This window comes from Manihot esculenta, chromosome 6 (genome assembly GCF_001659605.2).
Source record: "Manihot esculenta cultivar AM560-2 chromosome 6, M.esculenta_v8, whole genome shotgun sequence".
In the NCBI taxonomy this organism is placed as follows: Eukaryota; Viridiplantae; Streptophyta; class Magnoliopsida; order Malpighiales; family Euphorbiaceae; genus Manihot; species Manihot esculenta.
This window is the reverse complement of record NC_035166.2, coordinates 29417278-29434712: the sequence shown is the minus strand read 5'-3', so window position 1 is coordinate 29434712 and position 17435 is coordinate 29417278. Positions and strand designations below refer to the sequence as shown.

At 41.1% G+C, this 17435-nt stretch overlaps 2 protein-coding genes across 5 annotated transcripts; one reads left to right on the top strand and one right to left on the bottom strand.

Annotated features, from left to right (window-relative positions):
• LOC110617270 lies at positions 1–2170 on the top strand. Of its 3 annotated transcripts, none has more exons than XR_002488345.2 (3): positions 1–666; positions 1574–1946; positions 2044–2170. XR_002488345.2 is itself a non-coding variant. In XM_021759950.2 (3 exons), exons 1-2 carry the CDS (start codon positions 318–320, stop codon positions 1894–1896), a joined length of 672 nt encoding a protein of 223 aa, XP_021615642.1. In that variant the 5' UTR covers positions 1–317; the 3' UTR covers positions 1897–1905; positions 2044–2170. The 3 variants fall into 3 exon arrangements, 2 of the variants coding, with proteins under 2 accessions (XP_021615642.1, XP_021615641.1); XM_021759950.2 differs by having other exon boundaries at positions 1574–1905; XM_021759949.2 differs by lacking the exon at positions 2044–2170 and having other exon boundaries at positions 1574–2007.
• On the bottom strand, positions 2139–7926 carry LOC110617269 (protein EMSY-LIKE 3). 2 transcript variants are annotated; one of them, XM_021759948.2, is made up of 11 exons: positions 7354–7488; positions 7067–7212; positions 5969–6174; positions 5765–5874; positions 5425–5659; positions 5118–5312; positions 4959–5027; positions 3252–3500; positions 3109–3177; positions 2975–3038; positions 2139–2545 (listed from the first exon to the last, which is right to left on the bottom strand). In XM_021759948.2, the coding sequence occupies exons 3-11, from the start codon at positions 6053–6055 to the stop codon at positions 2517–2519; spliced, it is 1107 nt and encodes a 368-aa protein (XP_021615640.1). In that variant the 5' UTR covers positions 6056–6174; positions 7067–7212; positions 7354–7488; the 3' UTR covers positions 2139–2516. The 2 variants fall into 2 exon arrangements, with proteins under 2 accessions (XP_021615640.1, XP_021615639.1); XM_021759947.2 differs by lacking the exon at positions 7067–7212 and having other exon boundaries at positions 7354–7926.
• Between the last annotated feature and the right edge of the window lie 9509 nt (positions 7927–17435).

Sequence of the window (17435 nt, the reverse complement as noted above, 5' to 3'; positions counted from 1 at the left end):
ACTTCTTTTTTTGGGGTAAAATAGATTATCTAAATCTAGCTTTGAATATTATTTAAAATTTTGTGATGAATTCAGTGAGAAAATAATCTGTCAATTTCGATCCTGATAAATCTGAAATGAACCTCGGCAACCATGTCCAAAGGGTAATGCAAAAAGGAACCCACCAGTTTTGCCAGTCTCAGTCTCAGTTCACCAAAAATTTGCCTAATTTAACTTGGAAATTTATGATCGCCATTCTTTAACAGTTCTCTTGGGTATTCTCCCTCTCTCATCCATCAAATTGCCATTTCTGAGCTTTCATTTCATCTCTTGGAAAGATGTCAAGATATACAGTAGAGTCCGCCACAGTTGAGACCAATGATGGAGTGAAGCTCCGGACAAGGCTCTTCAAGTCCAGAGACGATGAGGTCAAAGACAAATTGGTAATTGTTCTTGTCCATCAATATTCGATCTTGGGTGGTTGTCAATCTCTTTTGAAAGGCATAGCAATTGGGTTAGCGGAGAAAGGCTACAGGGCTGTGACTTTTGACATGAGAGGTGCTGGGAGATCTACTGGGAGGCCTTCTCTCACCGGGTTTTCTGAAATCAAGGATGTAGTTGCTGTCTGCAAATGGGTTTGTGAAAATCTATCAATTGACAGGATTTTGTTGGTGGGTTCTTCTGCAGGTCTGTGATTTTCATGATTTGTTTTTTAATTATTTTCATTTGATTAATGAATGATGTTCTAGTGGATGATAATTAGAAATCATTGTTTGATTGGAGTTAATGAATGAGTCTTTAGATCTTTGAAATTGATACTCGTTTGTGAATCCATTACAGGCTTACAGCTATTAGGCTCTTCTATGTTGTTTATTTTATTTACATCCAGAAAAGGGAAAATATTTAACTGCTTCTCACCACATCTGGGCTTTTAATGTCAGAGATTGATTAGGTAGAATTTGATGTCTAAAATCAATATCCATATGAGATGGAAATTATGATTTGAGAATTGAGATGCTTGTTTGGGAATTTTTTGCTGCTCTGTTGATAATTTCCTATGCTTCCTAGATTTTGTGTGTGGTGATGACAATTGTTATTAGATTTTCTTGAGTGCATCATTATTGAAAGTTTCAGATAGTGAGGAAACCTTTTTAATAGTTTGATATGGAATTCTTGAATGTCATATTGTTGGTCTGGCATTCCTTTAAATATCTTTTTCACATTCAAGTGAACTTCTTTTTCCAGAATGTTGACTCTTATCTCTATCATATCCTATTTTGCTTCTTATTAAAAATCCATCGAAGTATGAAAAAAATTCATCTGTTCGTTTCCCCTTAGAAAAGGAAAAGGCTAATAATGCAACAAAAGGTGTTTGGCAGTCTACTCTGATCAAAATATCAGTTTGATGGAAAAAAGGTAAAAATTCTTGATGGCTTTTCTTATGGATTAACAAAACCATAAAAGGAAAGGAAGCCATGTTGTTTGTTCCTCACTGTGTCAATTGTGGGAATTTTCCTCATGGCAAAAGGGGATTCTCTCGTATGCTGCAAGCTCACTAGTTTCGGTTAAAGTAATCATATGCCTTCTTGTCCAGGTGCGCCAATTGCAGGATCTGCAGTAGATGAGATTAATGAAGTAGTTGGATATGTAAGTTTGGGATACCCTTTTGGCATAATGGCCTCAATCCTTTTTGGGCGTCATCACGAGGCCATCTTAAAGTCTCCAAAGCCAAAACTCTTTGTTATGGGAACCCAGGATGGGTTTACCAGTGTTAAGCAGTTGCAGAACAAGCTGAGATCTGCTGCAGGACGCATTGAAACACATCTAATTGAAGGAGCAGGCCACTTCCAAATGGAGGCCCCTGATTATGATACTCAGATGGTGAACCTTACCCTTACGTTTATTGCATCTTTATAGGACTACTAGGTAGTCTCTGAGTTGATATTTATCGCTTCTTCTTAGAACTTGTAGGTGTCTTCTAGTTGTTACAGCTCAGATTGCCTTCTATGATCACTGCTTCTTGTTTCATTTGCTGATTTTTTTTTCATCTTCGTTCACTTGCAGGATGTAATTGATGTTCATGTGAGTTATGCTGAGTGCCATCACGGTGAAAATACATCAACCATTCCCAGTGAATGTGGTTTTTAAAACAAATATTATAACACAATAGAAGAGAGAATTTTACAGAGATCTTTACGGAGTCCAAAGATATTCAATCTGCAAACATAATTTACAGAAAGCATTTTCCAACATTCAATGGAATCAAAAAATTACAATAGAAGCAGACTACCTCCTGTCTAAACAATAGACTCTAAAGCCAAAGGCTATATGCACTAGGCTAGTCATTAAATTAGTCCTAATCATACAACAGGGGTTCACTATCAGCAATAAGGCTAATGATTATATTTCATCCCAATCATCTTGATGTTCAACAGATCCAACTCTACCACTTGCCATTTTCTTGCCATTTGATCTCTGCTTTCACCTCCCATTCCATCGTATGGCCTTTTTCTCCATCCCCGATCTCGGTCCACTGATTATCCATGGGAATATGGATGTTCCCCATCTGCTCTTTGCCAAAAAGGACAAAAAATAAAAATAAAAAGAAGAAGAAAACAGGTTGTACCGTTTTCACGATCAATATAATCAATTCATTGCTGCTTTCTAGTGAATAAATCCATCATAATGGGAACGGGATATCTACGGTATAATAAGCTCAACATGGGAGCAAGATTAGGATTTTCTATTCCATCTCCCTACGCTTGATTGGGAGAAAAATCATGATATGGAATTGAAGAGACAAAATAAAAATAAAAACAACTAAGCCCATTCTGTTGCACTAAATTGAAACGATACTAAAGTGATAAAATTTTACAAAACTATTACAGGTTAAAATCCGAGGATCCAAAGACTACAATTTGATGATACATAGAAGGGCAGCGTGTCTTTATTGGACGCTATAATATAAACGTGGTTATGTGCAGTTAATTATTACCACTTTCACCATCAGATGCATCTTCAAGCTTTGCAATGGCATCAACCAGCGCTTGTTCGTGTTCCTGCAACAAAGAGAACATAAAAATTCTGCTATGCAACACTAAGCGCCAATAAAAGATACTTGATTCTTACTTTCAGTACTTTCCTTGCTTTATCAATTTCCATTGGATCTGCATGGCTAGCAGCAAAAACTTTTTCCACCTGTTCAGGATCAACAAATTAGGGGAAAGAGATCCATTTTGCAATTTAAAGGAGGGCTCCAGCTATCATCTTACCTCCTTGATTAAAGTATCTGTATGGAGTATCTCAATATCTCCCAATGCCTTTTTTCCAATACCGTTTTGTGACAAGGGGAAATCTTTTCTAGACTGCCCCTTCATGGTGCCTCTACCTCTTCCTGCACCAGCAAGTGCACCACCATGTGCTGCCATAGATTTCTTATTCCCACGGCCTGGTCCAGGCCAGCCGCCTCTATGAAAAATTCCTGGATCCTCACCCTCCCACCTAATATCTTCAGGGGAAATCTGTGAATTAACATACACACATCTCAATAACAAGTAGAATGCTTTTTGCCAATTGCCATGAGGTCATATCATGGAGAGGAAATTGCTAATTGCATAAGAGATCTTCGGATAATAGTTAATATGCATATAAACTGGTAATTTTTCTCCTACAAACTGCCAACTCTATCACCGACTAGAAAGTAAGTGTGCGTGTTTGTGCATGCATGCCCACATGTAAGGGTGCAAGCATACGAGAGACAGAGAGAGGAAAAGAGAAGCCAGATGCAACAGAGAATTCTCAATCATCTAACATACCAGCACTGATGCAAAATGCAGCATTGCCTGAGTTCAATTTGTCAGTGGGTCCAAAATCTGAAGTGGTTAGTGCCCAGCAAGGTTAATCTTTATGCAAAGTGCCATAATTCAGTATTTGTTATTTATCAACCCTTGAAAATTATGTAGACATATCATAATGATGATCCTCAAAAGATGCATCATATCAAAGATGAAGCAGGATCTTATGAGAAATTTAATGTGAATAAAAAAAATAATAAAAAAAAGTTTGCATCTCAAAAATTAAGATGAAGGAGCCAGGAAGTTTCAGTTCAATGGATATTTAGATCTAACTTCTATGTAACATGTGTTAATATTAATTTACTAGTAGAAGTTAATCACAGATAACTAGAAATCAATTTGTTGCATGCTCACTCCATTATGAGGTAGATATAGCCATTAACTCTTCAAATGGAACCAAATTAAGTACAGTGAATTGCTTAAAAAGATATGCACACTGCAGAATGCACATAATTCCACCACCCTCAAAAAAGAATGAGAAATTTTTTTTCTCTGATAGTCCAATTTATATTTTACAAATTCAGAACATTCAGCATTTATATAATAATGATTGTTGAATCCCACGTCGGCCATGGAAATGGTAATGTGCCCCTTATATGGACCATAGGTATTCCTCTCCTCGAGCTAGCTTTTGGGGTGAGTTAAACTTGGCTCAAATTTAACATGGTATCAGAGCCTCCCATCCGATACCCATAAATATGTCGCGCAACAGTAAAATTCTGGGCGTAAGGGGGTGTGTTGTGGAAAGGGGTAATGTGCCCCTTATATGAACCATATGCACTCCTCCCCCTTGAGCTAACTTTTGAGATGAGTTAGGCTTGACCCAAATTTAACATGGTATCTGAGCCTCTCATCCGATGTTGACCCTCCATAAATATGTCATGCACCAGTAAAATTCTGGGCGTGAGGGGGTGTATCGAATCCTACATCGGTCGTGGAAAGGGGTAATGTGCCCCTATATAGACCATAGGGACTCCTCCCCTTGAGCTAGTTTTGGGGTGAGTTAGGCTTGGGCCAAATTTAACAATGATGATAATATAACTTATATAAGACTAGCAGAAGGACTAAATCTAAAATGAAACATGTAAAAGTTATTAGTCTGTGGGAACATGGTAAAAATTTTACCTCTTTCAGATTGACCCATTCCCAAGTTTCATCTGCTGAATTAATATCATAAACCAGAGCATGCCTCCCCTATCAATATTGAGAAAATGGTCATGTTCAAAAGATACCTAACAACAATCCGGAGTAAGCTGTATGATCAAACAGTCAAATAAACTATACCTCAACTGGATTATAGTCAGTTATAACAGCCTCATAGTATTGGTTATCTTCGGGCCACCGAGTCCAAACTTTCCTTCCAATCAATGGATCATAACTGGTAGCCTCTGCAGCTTCATTGGTTGCAAATGCACCTGAAGAACTCCGAATACCAGCTTGTGCTCTCCCGGTCAAACCTGTAGAAGGGTACTGCATGGACTTCATTGAAAAGGTGCATCAGAAAATATGTCACATAACTGAAGGTAAACAAAAAGCAAGTAAAATACATCATTCATCATTTTTTTTAACATTGTAAAACTATTTCACTTACTGATTTGGGCTTCTTGCTCCTAGGCCCTGGTGGGGGACCACGTCTCAGGGCTGATGAAGATGGTTGCATAGATGGCAATGCAGGAGAAGGTGCACCAATGGACAATGAAGCGACTGACTGTGATGTTTTCTGTTTCTTGCGTGATGCTGAAACAGTAGGACTAGGTGCAGGATCAAGAGAAGGCTGGGCTGTGCTTGGCATGCCGGGTTGCAGCCCATTTGTCTTTCTCCATTCCCTAGCATCACAAAGTATTACACTTTCCCGTTAAAGAATAAACTGACGAGAAGTTGTTAAATTTTTGGAAAAGCTGCTCAGCATAACATGCATGAAATAATTAGACCTTATTCTGCGGATGATATCATCAGCATTTACCCTGGATAGAAGCTCCCTGTGCTCCTCATCTGATACCCTTAACTCTTTCCTGAGTTCTGTAATTAAACTCTCCTTTTCCTGGGAAAAATTGTTATAAAGCACATTCAAATTTGTTTAATTTGTGACTATAGTGCGTAAAATATAATATACATGAGAAGTGTCCATCATATACCCAAGTAATGGCATCAGATTGTGCTTTAAATGCTCGTAGGACTGAAGTGTATGCTTCTTGCTCAATGTTGTGTATTTGAGTTTCCATGTCACTGTGAACCCTAGGTAATGAAGCAGAACCAACTGCTGCAGATCTTCCATTCCCAGCAGGTCGTACCCCACTTTGGAATCTATTTCGATGTGGTGGTGGAAGGTCATCATCAGTCCCTATGTTAAAATGACAAAGAACACAACATATTAGACTTTTATAATAAATGAAGATAGCAAACCCCACCCTGGCAAATACTAATGAAACAATTTAAAAGAAAAGAAACATGAAGTTATCTAAAACTAAAGTGTCTAAACCTCAAGATTTGATTTGTTGTGAGCACTGCCCTCAAGATCCATTTATCATACACTTAAAAGCGAGACCATAATGCTGTTATTCATCCTTTGCTACAAATGCATGTTATAGTAAATATTGTGAGCAATAGTATAGTTCTTTCAACACTGCTAACAGCCAAATACATGTAGGCCGTAGCTATTTAACAGCTTCCAGGTTTTATTACTTCTCCCTATTCAGTGATTCTCTAAAGAAAAACGGTCTTGTACTTTCAGTGCGGTTGGTAAGATTTCAAATTAGAAACTAGCTGACCACATCCCAATATTACCAAAACCCAGAGACCGCCTATTTCTCATACAGAATCATGCATAAGCAATGAAATCTATAAACCAGTAACATCACTGGCCAAGAAAACTTTCATGTAAAATATGCATATGGAAGAAAATACTAGGAAATTACCATCTCCCAGATAAATGTATTAAACCATCAACATACAATCCCAAGAGTAACCCATAGAGTTTTCTCAAACCATCTTTTCACCACATAGATAGAGGCCCAAATGTTTCTCTATAACACCAAGAAAAACTAGTCTTGACACCAGAATCTCGCACAACCTTTATAATACCGAACTAAGAATCCAGTTTAGAAGCTTATACAACCCACTTGTTTCCTTTCCTACTTTATACAATAAAAAAAACCTCACATCAACAATAAACTTCGAGGTCCTAAAGTTCGAGAAAGATTAAATAACCAATATCAAAATCTTCATTAACTCACCACTATGTCGGAAAGCTCATAGTCCATTGCAACTCTTCAAAATCAAGCCATTAATCTCTTGAAACCACTAGACAGTCTTCAAAAACCCAAATCTAGCCCTCCTGCAACTAAGCTCCTGTAGACTCTATCTATAACCATAAAATTCACTGGACGCACAAACTCGGACTCAGCTCCACAATCATTACTACTAGCTTTAAACACTAACAATAGCGTACTAAAGTGAAAATAAAGAAAATCAACATAATTAAAGCTTAATTCTCAAAATAAAGCTCCTAATATAAACTCACCGCTACTATCCATGGCCTGAAAGTCCATATTACGCTTCTCCAAACCCTAAAAACTCAGTAAGCTCTGAAATTGACTACTTGCTTCAAGAAAAATGAAGTGCTAGCACCCGACAGCAGTCAAATACTGGAAATTACTAAAAATCATCGAATTTTAAGCATGAAGAAATACTATAGTTCAAGCTAGCGAATTCGAAGTTGAGAAACGTCCTTCAAAAAACTCTTAACTTTGAGCTCTGGCGCAGCATTCGAAACCGATAGATTCACAGCCAATTCTTTGTTATCCAATCGAACAGTTCAATCTCCAATGCTCCATAAAAAGAATAACATGTGCTTCAGAACTGCAATTTTGCGCCCTCCACACCGATTTAGAGAAGGTACGTTGAGTACTTCAAATTTGAAGTAGTAGTTGTCTTTCTGAAAGACCTAGAGAGGATTTTTTTAATGAAGTTTGAGGATTAAAAAGATAAATTTGAGTGTAAATTCAGAACCAGATATTAGATTGAGCAAGGAGAAAGATGGCCGTGGGTTGAACGAGAGAGGGAAGCCGGACTTGAGACGTTCATTATTGCGCTTTTCTTTGTTTATTTTTTGTTAGTTAATGTTGAGCTTGAGTTCCGCGGCGGCGGAGCAAAACGTTGTCGGTTTACGCAATGCTTGAGGGGAAAAAGGCACGTCGAAATCAAACGCATTATGAACTCCTAACAGAACAAAAAAAAATTGACAACAAATTAAACTAACATTATAATTTTATCGTAAATTTTAGAAAAATTATTAATTTTTTTTTTATCAATGATAACCTATAAAAAATAGGAACCAAGATCATAACTGAATTAAAAACCTTTCCATTTAACTGTGTTGGATGGTAATAAATTCGACTTATTGAATACAAAGAATTACACCAGTAACACCCTTGAATTTATCAAAATTCGAAATAGACAGACCAATTTCTTTAAAGACTAGAGAGAATGGGCAAACCTCCTCAAAAATTTACAATGATGCTTTGAATGCCGACGTGGCCAATTTTAGTGATCGGAAGGAGTTCACTTCTATATAAATCGGATGAACCAGGCACGGCTTGATGAAGTTAGGGTAAGAATATCAACCTCCTACGAGTTGATCATCTCTTTGGTACAACACAGAGATTTTAAGTGCGCGTGCAGGGATATGAATCAGCCAGCCCCGCATTTATTGTCTTGTAATCCCTTATTAATGTACCACCTAACACACCTGCACAAAAGCATCCTACCCGTCAGAAGGGAACACTGCACTAGAGGCATCCACTCTATTCATATGTATATACACCAAATTAACACTAAAAAAAGGATCTCTTTCTCAAGGAAGTGGTTAGAACCACTATTCTTTTCTCTACTCTGTTTTACTTCCCTTAACTTCATAAAATTCCCAGATCTGACTTGGGTATTGGAGGGTCTCTATCGGAAACTCTCTCGGTGGACCCCTGACCATCTTCTTCATCTTACAGGACCTCTTCCTCAAAGCTAAGTATGGAGAGACCCAACGGACTGATTACAGATCGATGATCAATCCAGCGAATCAAACCTCTGCCTAGGTGTCATCATTTGGACGCCTCACTGGATCTCAGCATTATCTGTAGAAACGAAGGAAACTATACTGTCGCTAAACTTTTCAAACAAAACCCTTGAGATCCATATGGCAAACCAAGAAAAGCTAATGGCCAAACAACAAGGAAAATCGAGAGAGAGAGAGAGAGAAAAGACCCGAGAATCGCTAACGACATCTAAAAACCATACAGTGAAAGTCATAAAAAGACAGACATCAATATGAGAAGGGAATACGACACAAGAGTAATCCGCCAAGCCTGAAAGAGAGGTGACATACGCAGGTTAACCAAACTATACAGCTATCACTTTAGTTCAAAATATTTTTGTCATCATGATTAGTTTCAAACATTAATCATTCGGAATATATGCTTGAGCATGATAGTATTTTAGAAATAGCTTAGAAAGCTCTCATCTATGATTAATATTAGTATGAATTCCTTAAAAGAGGGATTATTTATTTAAACATGTTGCTATGAGAAGTAAAAATTACGAAATGATTTATGCATGAGAAGCATTATCTATTAGATTTAGTTGGACAAAATTAATATTTTACACTCAGTTGAAATATGAAGCTAAATATCACTGTTCAAATTAACAACGAGCATTCTTGTTATAATTACTCTGTGCAAGAATTTATTTTGCATATAAATTTCAAAAGCAAGAACAGTAACAGCCCGGAAACCGATACCCCTCTGTAACGGCCCGAACCGCCACCGGCGCTAGGATCCAGATCGGCTTAAGGCCGCCGGGACCCGTAGCAAGCCAAACATACCTCCTATCACCTGGTCAAATCCCATACATGATCAAAACTTTAACATAAAAACTGGAACATCTGATGTAATTACCGAGCTCGACCTGTATGCAACATAACTGAAACATAAAAGGACCCCCTACTAGAGCCCTCATCAAAACTCTAGCTGGGTCAACATAACATACATCAAGCTGGGATTACATCCAAAGAACTAGAACCTAATCTGTGCATGCCTCAAACCACAAACATAAGACCTCCTCTAGGGTCCTCATCCATTACCATAGCGTGGTAAACAACACATGCCACAAGATTAGTTCAAACATAACTCAACAATAAATCAAAACATACATCATGTATTAAACAGGGACCAACCAAGTCTCAGGGCCAAGCACAGTACTAATCCATAAATATAACTCCAATTAACCTTACATTTCAATAACTCAGTTACATTACATCATGTCCACACTAACAGTACTAAGCTAATACTATTACAAAAGCAAAGCCTTTACCCTCGATGTCTTCCCGATCAACCTCAGACCTGCAACACTGGGGTTAGGGGAGAGGGGTGAGCTAAAAAGCCCAGTGAGTAGAAGCATAGAAGACAGTTCATTAATTACATGCTCTCATGAAATGCGTCATAACACAAAGAAATCACATAACTGTATCTTGTCCGTCTCGGGGTTCATGCAATTAAATATTCCCCACGGACTGTTTTTGAGAGTTTCTTTCTTTGCTAGCATCCTTTACTCTCAAGGATCGGACATGACCTCAAAAATCCCTCTGTCGGTGCCCGGCTCCCCCAAAGGAGCTCACACAGGACTTTCACATACATGACAGGGTGCCTAGTCCACAGAGAGCTCACAGGGACTTTTCTATATGTACTTGCCCGGCTCTCAAAGGACTCACCCAAGACTCAATGACAGATATGGGCTATTGAAGTCGCCTTGGTCCAAACCTCCTGAATCAACATCAAATGATGCAATGCGTCACATTCGTGAAACTAGTGCAATCATCCTATTACATATAATCATGATGCATGAGCATGCTTTAGGCATTTGATTTTCTTAAAATAAAAAGTTAAGTTAGTTCTACTCACCTCTGGCAGACGCTGACTGACTCTGCAACTGCTAGCACTACTGGCCTCCTCGGTCCCTCGGGTCTGATCCTACACAGGTGGACTCGAATGAGGTGCCAAACATACTCTAAACAACTCATAAACAACTCCCCAAAAACTCTCTAAAATATCGCTTAAGCATGCATAGGAAACAACCTCTAAAAGGCTGGACAGGGCACTTTCAGCGGCACCTTCGGCGGCCGAAAGTCCCTTCCAGAGACGAAACTCGGGTAGGTTCGGCGGCAGGTTCGGCGGCCGAAACCCTTGGACAGAAACGAAACTCAGCCTTCGGGGGCACGTTCGGTAGCCGAAAGACTGCCTCCCATGCAGGTTCGGCGGCCGAAACCCCTTTCGGCGGCCGAACCTGGTCCCCTCTGGACGACAGGTCCGATTCTGCCAAGCCAAAAACCAAGCTCAATACACCCAAATCCTTACATACTCTCTCCCAAACATGCATACTCACTCCCACATGCATCAACTAGCTTAAACCTTCAACAATACATCATAAAAGCATACATATAACATACATTGGCACAAAACCCACATAATCCTTAAATATGCATTTCTACCCAACTCAAACATCAAACTCTATAAAACTTACTTAAAACTTCATTAAACATAAGGGAAACAAGGATCTACACTAACCTCTTGGAGATCGAGGGTTGGTGTGACCCGAACCTTGGAGATGTGGAGAAAACTAGCTCCGGGGTCTCCAAGCTCCAAATCCTTGATCCAAGCTTAAAACTCTTCAAAACCAAGAATGAAACTCATAAAAACCATAGAAGATTGAAGGAAAACGTGAAATCGACCAAGGGAGGACATGAACACACCTGGGCATGAGAATGGGGAGAAACTCGCCCATTTTCGGTCTGAGAGCCTTTTATAGGCGACCGGCTGAGCCACATTCGGCGGCCAAACCAGCACCCTAAAGTCCCCCATGTTCGGCGGCCGAACTTGAGGTTCGGCAGCCGAACCTGGTTTCTGCCCAACTAAACTTTCGGAAGCCAAAAGTCCATCCGAAACCATCTCATGTTCGGCGGCCGAACATCACCTTCGGCGGCCGAACCTGGGTTCTTCCTCCTTGGCCTTTTCTCTTCAAAACTCAATTTTCTTTCAATTAAAACCCTTAAAATCATTTGAAAATATTTTTTTTTTTGAAAACACATTTTTACCCTTCTAGAGAGATCCAACACCCTAGATTCCGCCGGAAGGTAGGAATCCCGATGCCGGAATCTAGCCGGGTATTACATTCTTCCCCCCTTTAAGAACATTCGTCCCCGAATGTTCCACAAACAAACAGGCATAGCATAAAACATACATGAACATGCAAGCAAACAAGCAAGCAAACCTAATAACCTCTCTCCTAAAAAGAGAGACACAGGTACTGCTGAAGTAAGAACTCCCGGTCTTTCAAACATACCTTAACAATACCTGACCTTCTCCTGAGACTCAACAAGCTTCTGCTGCGCTACTCTGCTCCTTACTCCTCTCTTCTCTTCTCATCTTCACCTTTACCAAGCGGCTCCTTCTCACTGCTAACCCAAAACTAACTCTAACTCTCACAGGTAGTACCCGGATTTCAGATCTATCTTGGAAAACAAACAGCTCCTACTAGCTGTCCCAATAGATCACCCATCCTGCATGGGAAATACCTGCCCTTGGTAGTGACCTTGGTCGACTGCTTACAGTCGTTACAAAGTCTCAAGGATCTACCCTTCGTTTCCCACCACAACACTGGAACACTCCAGGGTAAGGTACTAGGTCGGATAAAACCCTTATCTACCAAGCCTCACCTCTATTTAGACAACTCTCAACTACAGATGCCATCCTATAGGGAAGGACAGAAATGGTTTTGCGTCCAGACACCACTCCTATACCCAACTCCATTTCCCTAACAGATGGTGAACCTGACAACTAGCCGGGGAAAACATCTAAGAACTCTCTCTAACAACTGGCACTGAGGCTGGTTCCCTGACCTGACTGCTAAACTCTCAAACAAGAGCTAGAACCCTCTGACAATCCCTCCTATGCACTCTACGAACCTGATAGGCTGACATCAAACCTCTAGGCATCCCTACTGTGTTCCCTCAGAAGAAAACCTCTGACCCATCCTGTCCTCTGAACCTGACTACCTTGTCTCTACAGACCAAGATAGCACCACGAGCAGAAAAACCCAGTCCAACCCTGAACTGACGTCCAGACAGTCAAGTCTAGGACCTCATAGTCAGGTGGAAGGCATCTACCCTCAACTGTCACAGAACTGGACCGGCAGACTGACTCTGCCACAGATGAATCACACTCGGGTCCACTGACCCAAAGAGAACACTCTAGCCCAGAAGCTATCAACTCAACCTCTCGACGGCTCCTAGAGCAACTAAAGAAAGAGAAAAAAAACACTAGGGTTCACAAAAACATACACATCAGAACTTTCAAAAGTGAGCGTACCTGACACCACCATGTTCGATGTGTCTGCCTCCTGCTGAGCTTGGGTGAAGATCCGAGCTGGAGCTGACGGACCTTCATCACGGAAACCTGAGGAATGAGGGGCTGACCCTCTTCCTCTGCCTCGACCACTAACCTGAAACACGGCTGGAGCTACTGGCTGAGCTGTTCTACCTGGAGCTGCTGGCTGGGACGGAGCCAACCTAGGCACAGTGGGACACTCACGTGCTATGTGCCCCTCCTGTCCGCACCTGAAACAAGCTGTAGTCCCTACTCGACAGACTCCTTTGTGTGGCCTTCCGCACCTCAAGCACTTTGAACTGCCTGAGCCAGAGCTCGAACCACCAAAACCCAGACTAGCCTTCAACCGATTCCACAACTTGCTCTTCTTTGACCTTCTCAGGCCTCTGTTCCCCTTTTTAGTGGTGTTTCCCCACCTTTTATCTCTTGAGGCAGCTGTACTCAGAGTGGAGGGATCAATCCCTCCTGAACCTGAAATCCTGGAATCCTGAGTCTGAGCATCCTCCTGAGAATCTCCCATGCCTTCCTCTGACACTCTGATTCCCAAACTGACATCCCTTCTCTGAACATCCGACTCGACTTCCCTCACACTAGCTGACATCCTTCTTGGAGCCATTGCTTCTCTGCTTACATCAAAAGACCTTCCGGGGTCCCTTGATGTTCCCCATCTGCTGACTCCCCATGACTGCGCTCTTGGCAGAGCAGGAGGAAAGGTGTCCATACCTTCCCTCTCAGATGGAACTCCAGTCGATTCCACAGATCGACGAGCACCTCGCATTCTGGCTCCTCTGAAGAACAACACACAAGCATACAATCAATCATTAGCATCATACGGTTCATATGAAAACACATGAACCTGCAACACATACATAACATATCATACATAACATTAATGCCCATGCATAAACTCATGGCATTCCACATCATCATTCATACAAGATAGGACTCAACATCCTATCCTAGTGGACATGATCTCTGCCTATTGTGCTTGCCCTTCTATGACCTCTAAGCCAACCTCTTTCCGATGTGCAACACACCGTACTCTCGAGGCCCAAAGCTCTGATACCATTCTGTAACAGCCCGGAAACCGATACCCCTCTGTAACGGCCCGAACCGCCACCGGCGCTAGGATCCAGATCGGCTTAAGGCCGCCGGGACCCGTAGCAAGCCAAACATACCTCCTATCACCTGGTCAAATCCCATACATGATCAAAACTTTAACATAAAAACTGGAACATCTGATGTAATTACCGAGCTCGACCTGTATGCAACATAACTGAAACATAAAAGGACCCCCTACTAGAGCCCTCATCAAAACTCTAGCTGGGTCAACATAACATACATCAAGCTGGGATTACATCCAAAGAACTAGAACCTAACCTGTGCATGCCTCAAACCACAAACATAAGACCTCCTCTAGGGTCCTCATCCATTACCATAGCGTGGTAAACAACACATGCCACAAGATTAGTTCAAACATAACTCAACAATAAATCAAAACATACATCATGTATTAAACAGGGACCAACCAAGTCTCAGGGCCAAGCACAGTACTAATCCATAAATATAACTCCAATTAACCTTACATTTCAATAACTCAGTTACATTACATCATGTCCACACTAACAGTACTAAGCTAATACTATTACAAAAGCAAAGCCTTTACCCTCGATGTCTTCCCGATCAACCTCAGACCTGCAACACTGGGGTTAGGGGAGAGGGGTGAGCTAAAAAGCCCAGTGAGTAGAAGCATAGAAGACAGTTCATTAATTACATGCTCTCATGAAATGCGTCATAACACAAAGAAATCACATAACTGTATCTTGTCCGTCTCGGGGTTCATGCAATTAAATATTCCCCACGGACTGTTTTTGAGAGTTTCTTTCTTTGCTAGCATCCTTTACTCTCAAGGATCGGACATGACCTCAAAAATCCCTCTGTCGGTGCCCGGCTCCCCCAAAGGAGCTCACACAGGACTTTCACATACATGACAGGGTGCCTAGTCCACAGAGAGCTCACAGGGACTTTCCTATATGTACTTGCCCGGCTCTCAAAGGACTCACCCAAGACTCAATGACAGATATGGGCTATTGAAGTCGCCTTGGTCCAAACCTCCTGAATCAACATCAAATGATGCAATGCGTCACATTCGTGAAACTAGTGCAATCATCCTATTACATATAATCATGATGCATGAGCATGCTTTAGGCATTTGATTTTCTTAAAATAAAAAGTTAAGTTAGTTCTACTCACCTCTGGCAGACGCTGACTGACTCTGCAACTGCTAGCACTACTGGCCTCCTCGGTCCCTCGGGTCTGATCCTACACAGGTGGACTCGAATGAGGTGCCAAACATACTCTAAACAACTCATAAACAACTCCCCAAAAACCCTCTAAAATATCGCTTAAGCATGCATAGGAAACAACCTCTAAAAGGCTGGACAGGACACTTTCGGCGGCCGAAAGTCCCTTCCAGAGACGAAACTCGGGTAGGTTCGGCGGCAGGTTCGGCGGCCGAAACCCTTGGACAGAAACGAAACTCAGCCTTCGGGGGCACGTTCGGTAGCCGAAAGACTGCCTCCCATGCAGGTTCGGCGGCCGAAACCCCTTTCGGCGGCCGAACCTGGTCCCCTCTGGACGACAGGTCCGATTCTGCCAAGCCAAAAACCAAGCTCAATACACCCAAATCCTTACATACTCTCTCCCAAACATGCATACTCACTCCCACATGCATCAACTAGCTTAAACCTTCAACAATACATCATAAAAGCATACATATAACATACATTGGCACAAAACCCACATAATCCTTAAATATGCATTTCTACCCAACTCAAACATCAAACTCTATAAAACTTACTTAAAACTTCATTAAACATAAGGGAAACAAGGATCTACACTAACCTCTTGGAGATCGAGGGTTGGTGTGACCCGAACCTTGAAGATGTGGAGAAAACTAGCTCCGGGGTCTCCAAGCTCCAAATCCTTGATCCAAGCTTAAAACTCTTCAAAACCAAGAATGAAACTCATAAAAACCATAGAAGATTGAAGGAAAACGTGAAATCGACCAAGGGAGGACATGAACACACCTGGGCACGAGAATGGGGAGAAACTCGCCCATTTTCGGTCTGAGAGCCTTTTATAGGCGACCGGCTGAGCCACATTCGGCGGCCAAACCAGCACCCTAAAGTCCCCCATGTTCGGCGGCCGAACTTGAGGTTCGGCAGCCGAACCTGGTTTCTGCCCAACTAAACTTTCGGAAGCCAAAAGTCCATCCGAAATCATCTCATGTTCGGCGGCCGAACATCACCTTCGGCGGCCGAACATCACCTTCGGCGGCCGAACCTGGGTTCTTCCTCCTTGGCCTTTTCTCTTCAAAACTCAATTTTCTTTCAATTAAAACCCTTAAAATCATTTGAAAATTTTTTTTTTTTTTTGAAAACACATTTTTACCCTTCTAGAGAGATCCAACACCCTAGATTCCGCCGGAAGGTAGGAATCCCGATGCCGGAATCTAGCCGGGTATTACAATACAGCTATCACTTTAGTTCAAAATATTTTTGTCATCATGATTAGTTTCAAACATTAATCATTCGGAATATATGCTTGAGCATGATAGTATTTTAGAAATAGCTTAGAAAGCTCTCATCTATGATTAATATTAGTATGAATTCCTTAAAAGAGGGATTATTTATTTAAACATGTTGCTATGAGAAGTAAAAATTACGAAATGATTTATGCATGAGAAGCATTATCTATTAGATTTAGTTGGACAAAATTAATATTTTACACTCAGTTGAAATATGAAGCTAAATATCACTGTTCAAATTAACAACGAGCATTCTTGTTATAATTACTCTGTGCAAGAATTTATTTTGCATATAAATTTCAAAAGCAAGAACAAGGCTAATAAACTTGGAAGCCCAGGTCATGAAATCAGAATACCCCAATGAGGTAGGTGACCGGTCTCAAAAATAAACTGTCGGCACCACAAAATCGGTTAGAAAGATGAAGTCCTCAATGAGATAGGTGAGTAGTCTCAAAAATAAGACTGCCGGCACCACAAAATCGATTGAGGAGATGAAGACCCCAATGAGGTGGGTGACTGATCTCAGAAATAAGACTGTCGGCACCACAAAATTGGTTGAGGAGGTGAAGACCCCAATAAGGTGGG

What these genes read in the sequence shown, in the direction of transcription:
- LOC110617270 (XM_021759950.2), top strand. Translation starts at nt 318, where the DNA reads ATGTCAAGATATACAGTAGAGTCCGCCACAGTTGAGACCAATGATGGA. An exon ending in GTTGGTGGGTTCTTCTGCAG is followed by an intron (nt 667 to 1,573) that starts GTCTGTGATTTT and finishes CTTCTTGTCCAG; the next exon opens with GTGCGCCAATTGCAGGATCT.
- LOC110617269 (XM_021759947.2), bottom strand. Translation starts at nt 7,381, where the DNA reads ATGGACTTTCAGGCCATGGATAGTAGCG. An exon ending in TCAGGCCATGGATAGTAGCG is followed by an intron (nt 6,175 to 7,353) that starts GTGAGTTTATAT and finishes ATTTTAACATAG; the next exon opens with GGACTGATGATGACCTTCCA. An exon ending in AAGCAAGGAAAGTACTGAAA is followed by an intron (nt 3,039 to 3,108) that starts GTAAGAATCAAG and finishes TCTTTGTTGCAG; the next exon opens with GAACACGAACAAGCGCTGGT.